Below are 6,472 nucleotides of genomic sequence, written 5' to 3'. Positions count from 1 at the left end.
GATGTTTACTGACTTTTTTCCCCCCCCTGTGGATCATTAGGAATAAAACTTAGAGGGATAAAGAATTTACTCCACCCACACTCGGATTTACTGCATAACAATAAGACCTTTCAAATCAGATTACTTACTGTATACCATGCTCACAACTGTGGCTTAATTACCAAAAAACAAACGATTTACGTAGTTTTACTTGGGTTCCACATTATGTAAACCGAAATGCACAACATCCTTGAAACATTGGGGGAAATAATGTCTGTGCACAGTACAATCACATTTTCATTGCTAGTACATTTCCTCTGGATCCAGTTCCATGTGCAGATTGATTGGAATGTTGATCAATTATTTTGACACATCACCTGTCTTATGGGCAGGCAATGGTTGTCTGCCTTCAATATACAGTATTTGCCCTGAGATTGATTCACGACCAGTCCATGTATCTAACTGAGGGCTGTCAAAGTTAAAGCATTAACTATGGAGATTAATTTAAATTTTAGAAAGCACTAAAACAAATTAACTCAGTTAACTTCGTTTTTTTAACTTCCTGTAGCAGCTGACCTGTGCTCACAGTGCAGCCAAACTTAGAGGAGAGTCACTATATCGACATTTACGTAGTTTTACTTTTAAAAGTTGCTCGATGGCTCATTGGAGAAATCCAAAATAATTTGCACACTTTGCGATGCCAAATTCAAATACCATATTAGTTGTACGTCTTTGGAGTATCGTTCAGCCGTTGTATTATACAGGAAAAGTATTGTATTCAAGGATCAAAGAAAGCTATTAGAACAATCTTTGAATTGAAATATACTTTTATTTTCTTCCCACATTATAATTCCAAGAGTTTACTGAAGTAAATATCGGTTCCAAGCTTCGTGAAAAATTGTAGTTGAAGAATACGATTAATCGCGATCAATTTGGGAAAACGTTGAGTTTTAATTAGTTAAAATATTTTAATCGATTGACAGCAACTATATTACTCTTTGAAAAAAAAAAAAGATCAAGGATTGTGTAATTGTGGTTTGTTGTGTCGTCGCAAGTGCAAAAACAAGATCACACCAGCAGGCGTTACTTTTACAGCAGGCCAAATGCTTTTAATAACCTTTCCACAGGTCTCATCTGGCCTGTGTTGTCTCATGCTGCTCACAGACTTCCTCTCCAGCAGCTAAGCAAACAGCCTCTGCGATTCCACATGGAGAGGCCTCTGCATTTGCGCCCTCATTGGTCCAGACAAGCTTGAAAGCCTCCATTGAGCCAGTCGGCAGGAATTTGGGGTGCTAATGCCACTCTCAGGAGGCGGAATTTGAGCGATTCTAGAAAGCAGCTGACCACTCACTTTGCAAGTTCTGCCCACCTCCTCCCGTGATTTCTCTCGTTCGTCCCCGTCCTTCTTTTCGCTTGCATTGCGTCGAACTTTGTGAACTGACAACCAAGCGGCTTTGGTAATCCAGCACCATGACTTTGGTGAACTTGTTTGGGTCCAAGTGGAGATTGGTGCTGAGTGCTCTCTTTATTTGTATCATAATCTCCGAGTTAGGTAAGTGAGTCAGCAGTTCTGTGAACTTACACTACTCTTTGGAAGACTTAGTCCACCATCAGATGTTGTTATAGCAATGCTACAATGACCATATTTCAACAGAATGTCACTCAGAAGAAGGAAGGCCAAACTGTTAAGAAAGCGATATAAATAAAAACAGCTCAGTATTTATGTGTGATTGTCCATCTGTTTGTTAGCTAGCAGGCTATTTCCCCTGGTTCACTGAGCACAATGAACAGATGGGTGGTACCATTATGATTCTGGGTTGTTGACATTTTCATGGGTAAACCTCACCTAGACACCGAGACCTTTATCCAAGTCCTCCCTAAAAGGTTAGGAGTTCTTCTGTGGCCATGCATCACCTCATGACCTAGAAAATGTCACTGAAATAGGTCTTGTATATTTTACGTAATCCTCTTTACTGAATCGCCCTTCGTTTTATATACCGGAACTGCTTTACTATGTCAAAATGTTCTGGGAAAAGGTCATTTAAAACAATGATGACCTCATTCCCTCTCATTGACATCGGAAACTCGTAAGATAGTCATCGCTATCACTGAGCGCCTGTCTATGAGATATTTTATGATGTGTTCTGATTGCTATCTAGTTTATTGTCACAAAGATGCTCAAGAGCAGAGGAGGAGTCCAGGGAAGAAGGCCAAACCTGGAAAACCCAAACAGGCCAAAGCAGTAAAGAAAGGGCCCTTGGCTGTAAAACCTAAACCAAAGGTTAAAGCACCAATGCCAGCTCAGAACTTACTTACACAGGTAGAACGCCTTCTTTCGACGTGACCCTTTATTCTTTCCAAGTGACCAACTCTGGTTTATATTTGACACCGAAAGGTGATAAACAAAGGTAAGTTCATCAAGGTGGGAGAGACAATAAGCGTGCACGCTGGAGACACTCTGGAGTTGAGGTGCAGGGGTAAACCCGTGCAGTGGGGACTCCCATCGTACCTGGAGGAGGAGGATGAAGGCAGGCTCAGGTAGGCCTCATTCTTTACAAGTCTTGAAGTTATCATACAGACAAATACACATATTTTAATGACAGATCAGGTTTGCTGTGCAAATGAGGAGTTTGACAGCAAAGGAGGCACAAAGGGATAGGAAAGGGGATGAAAGTAGTAGTGGGACAGGCAGTGCTGCCAACGGTGTATGGCGGGCTGGGTTGTAATAGTTTGGGGTTTTTTACTGTTCGTTTTTATTTTGCGTTGACTTTTGAAGCCAGTTAGTTTTAATTAGTTTTTAGAGCAGGTTTGTTAGTTTTGATTTGTTTTGATTTTTTCCGGAAATGTTTCATTTTCATTTCATTTTTATTAGTTGTAATATTAGTCTTACATTTGTTTGTATAAGGAGTATTTGTCAAGTGCAAGATGAAAAAAAGGCCACAATAAATATTGTGTAATAAAGTTCAGTAAAATAAACTACAAATCCCCAGTGATTTGTCGACCTTCCTTTTTCCATACGTCCGCACAGTAACACAGAAATAAATGTATTTAGAATCAAACCCACTGGTTCATTTGACAATTGACAAAGATGAAATGAAGGACGTTTTTGCTACAATTATACATAATCTTATAAACTTAAAGGGGAAATCAACATATTTTTTCAAGAATATGTTCCCAGAAGTTGAAACAAGGCATTCTGATTAATATTGTGTTTGTGGAATATGAGTTAAGCAGCAAAATCCGCCCCTTTTTAGCCATCTCAGGGCGGCCATTTTGTCACTTCTGTCGACTGAAAATGACATCACAACTACTCAGGGCTCAGATAACGACTGATCACGGCTCAGCTTGAGAAAACAGGTGAGCCATGATTGGTCGTTACTTGAGCCCTGAGCAGTTGTAATGTCATTTTCAGTTGATAGAAATGACAAAATGGCCACCTCCAGAGATGGCTAAAAATGGGTGGAATGACTCTTATTCCACAAACGCAATATTTATCAGAATGCCTTGTTTCAACTAGTGGGCTTGCATAGAACATATTCTTGAAAAAAATATGTTTGGGTTGACTTCCCTTTTAAAATGTAGTTTCAGGTAGTTTTTTTTTTTTTTAAAAGCACACTCATTTTTATTCTAACCTTGTTAACGAAATGTATTTTTTGGGTTTAATTTTACTTTTAGCTATTAGTTAACTAAACCTTGGTTGTAGAATTGACTACAAATGACTAGCGAATGGCTTTCTACTGTATTTTCTGTTTCACTTCCACAGGATTGTTCAGCATGAGCGATACGGTGTTCTGACACTGGTCAACAGTACAGGGGCAGACACAGGGGAATACACATGCTACCCCATGTTCTGTGAGGACATAGATTGCAGAAAGAACTATGACAAAGCTGCCAGAGTCTTTGTTTTCTTTCCTGGTATGCTAAAAAACCCTCACTATGGCATTAAAGCCCTTCATTTCACCACCATGATAGTGACTCTACATTTACTTGTCAAACAGACCCGCAGGAGCTTTTCGTCCCATCGTCTGACTACTACGAGGTAATCCAGCTGAGAACCAACTGGCCAACCCGTCTGCCCTGCCAGGTGACGTCACCCACAGCCAATGTGACGCTGCACCGCGAGTTCCCGCCAGTGGAGGTGGCAGTGGACGGGACGGAGATTTCCTTCAATGTGAAGAGAGGTTTCACCATCCATCGACCGCGGCCCTACCATGCCGGTGCCTTGTACTGTGTGGCCAGCCTGGGGGGCCTGAGGCAGAGCTCCACAAAGTACATGCTCATCTATGTCAACTGTGAGTGCTGCTGAATTAACAGTTCGTCTGGTATTTAAAAGAATGGTGTGTAAAGACGAATGAAACAAGAATGAGTCATCGTATATACAAATGTCCGGGATATGGACAATGTAGAGACCTTTGATGGTTTTTGGTGGGTCTACTCATGATAGACAAGCCAACCAAATTTCATGTCGCAAAGTAAGATCGGTTCAGGGGGCCCTACCGAAACAATTTTTGAGGGCCATGCCCACATGCTACCAAATCTTTTCTCTTTTTTTCATAGAGTACCTGTACCTGTACCTGTAAAATTTGGTAGTCATACATAAAAAGCCCTTAAAATGATGATTTAGCCCAAGAATAAGAACAGCAAAGCAATTTCAACAACATACAATAAATTTTTCATAGGAAATATTGATAAATACTTAATCTATCAATACTATATCATAAAACTTTTTTTTAGAGATACAGTACAATGTTTTAAGATACATTTTAGCACTTCACTGTCATACAAGTGTAAAAACAAATTCAGATTCTGCAAATCTCTAAAAATGTGTGTGTCGTGAGATTTGCAAAGATTCATTCTTTGGATTATTTTGTCATTTAGTGAAAGTATTTTTTTCTTTTTAGCATGAATAAAAGCAAAATAAAAGTTAAATTGTACAACTTTAGGGGCAGTCGATTTATGTCCAAGCAAGAATCGTAAAGTACAGTATGTTAGCTATACTTTGTCTGTTTTTATACTGTTATTATATCAATGCTTGAATCCTCAACTAATCTCAATTTCTTGAAAAACATTTCTCATCAACAAACATGTGTTTACAGAATTGATTTAGAATAGGTTAAACACATACAGTTCTTCTATACTTCTACCCAGAATAGTGAACTGCTGATTAGGGTTTGCAAGCTTTCCAGCAGTTCTTCAACGTGTCTGGAAAAAAATAACATGTATTTAAAAATGCGACCATATTCCTCCACAATACTGCAATTATGTAATTGTACAGAATCACAGCTGACGTCTTTCCTGGGCAATGACTCATTGTGGGTACAGCAGAATCCCAGCATGAGTTGTATGTCGTTCACATTTAAATGGAAGGATAACATGTTGTTATCCACTGTTGGCTTTTAAAAGCTAGTTTGTTCCTTCAGTACATGTACTATAGTAGAAATGTCTCTGTGTATTAGCACATTCTAAAATGCCTTTTTAAATATATTTTTTAGACCCCATGGCTCCTCCCGCCCCAGTTATTCAGGCTAGTTCGACCTCCTTGGCTGCTGGTGACAATCTACGCGTCAGCTGCTCTGTGATGGGAGAGAGGAATGTGGCAGTGGAGATCACATGGGAGTACCCCGGACAGCAGGTCACATATCATAAACACTCTGTGCTCATTAAATCGGTTACACTCAGATTATTGTAGAACTGAGCTGCTATTTTATAAATATATATATATACAACTGGGAGTGGCAATAAATACCTTGAAGTAACAGTTTGGCTCATATTCAATCTATGGCGTCTAACTTCTTTCTTTCCATGTTGTTTGTTTCATTTTCTCTGTACCGGGAGCAGATAGGGAGGCCTCTGTACACGCTGGAGAGCATCAATCCAGTTGGCGGGGGCGCAGCTGGACAGCAGATTCAGTCCATTCTCCTGGTGGACGAAGTGAGGGACGTGGACCAAGGAGCATACACTTGCACCGCTGAGAATCTGCAAGGATCCAAATCAGTGTCCACCACAGTCAAAGTGCTTCCCAAAGCTCAACCTCCAAAACCGTGAAGCACCGTTCATTTCACACACCGAGTTAATAGCATGTTTCACTTTTGTATCCAACCATATGGACATTATACCAGCAGACAAATAGTGTGAAGGCATGTAGTATGTAAAATATTGTTTCACTGTTGATCTATTAAACTGCTTTTAAGACATACATGGCTACTTTTTTTGTTTGTCTTTTTCTTTACTTTTTTTCTTTTGGATAATTCCTCAATGACTGAAATGTTGTTGTGAGTTTCAGGGCAAACACTAATTCTGTTCAGCCAGAGATGCAGCTCTGCAAGTGCAAGTGGCCCGTTTGAGTGTGTCAATTTCAGTAAGCCCCGGAGGTCGGCTTGGCGAACTTTCAAAGTTAGACTGAAAAACCCAGCACGTTTTGGTGCCAATTGATCGCCATTTTGGGAAATTATTAGCAAAGTATATACAATGATTGTGAATGGACAGATTTTGT

The 6,472-nt window shown here is 39.8% G+C and overlaps 1 protein-coding gene across 1 annotated transcript; it reads left to right on the top strand.

Moving 5' to 3' along the window:
• The first annotated feature begins 1,204 nt into the window (after positions 1 to 1,204).
• LOC147151628 (platelet-derived growth factor receptor-like protein) lies at positions 1,205 to 6,173 on the top strand. Its single transcript, XM_086023936.1, has 7 exons — positions 1,205 to 1,531; positions 2,139 to 2,299; positions 2,375 to 2,517; positions 3,743 to 3,894; positions 3,978 to 4,271; positions 5,472 to 5,611; positions 5,818 to 6,173. The coding sequence occupies exons 1-7, from the start codon at positions 1,450 to 1,452 to the stop codon at positions 6,022 to 6,024; spliced, it is 1,179 nt and encodes a 392-aa protein (XP_085880062.1). The 5' UTR covers positions 1,205 to 1,449; the 3' UTR covers positions 6,025 to 6,173.
• Positions 6,174 to 6,472: the final 299 nt, after the last annotated feature.

This window comes from Filicampus tigris, chromosome 2, assembly GCF_054856515.1.
Source record: "Filicampus tigris isolate MCC_2025a chromosome 2, RoL_Ftig_1.0, whole genome shotgun sequence".
Taxonomy (NCBI): domain Eukaryota; kingdom Metazoa; phylum Chordata; class Actinopteri; order Syngnathiformes; family Syngnathidae; genus Filicampus; species Filicampus tigris.
The sequence above is the reverse complement of the archived record's forward strand: the minus strand, read 5'-3'. Positions and strand labels throughout refer to the sequence as shown.

Bases quoted from the DNA above. Each gene is read 5' to 3' on its own strand.
- LOC147151628 (XM_086023936.1), top strand. From the start codon at position 1,450: ATGACTTTGGTGAACTTGTTTGGGTCCAAGTGGAGATTGGTGCTGAGT. The intron at 2,300-2,374 runs GTAGAACGCCTT...TGACACCGAAAG, and splicing joins CTCAGAACTTACTTACACAG to GTGATAAACAAAGGTAAGTT. The intron at 3,895-3,977 runs GTATGCTAAAAA...CTTGTCAAACAG, and splicing joins AGTCTTTGTTTTCTTTCCTG to ACCCGCAGGAGCTTTTCGTC.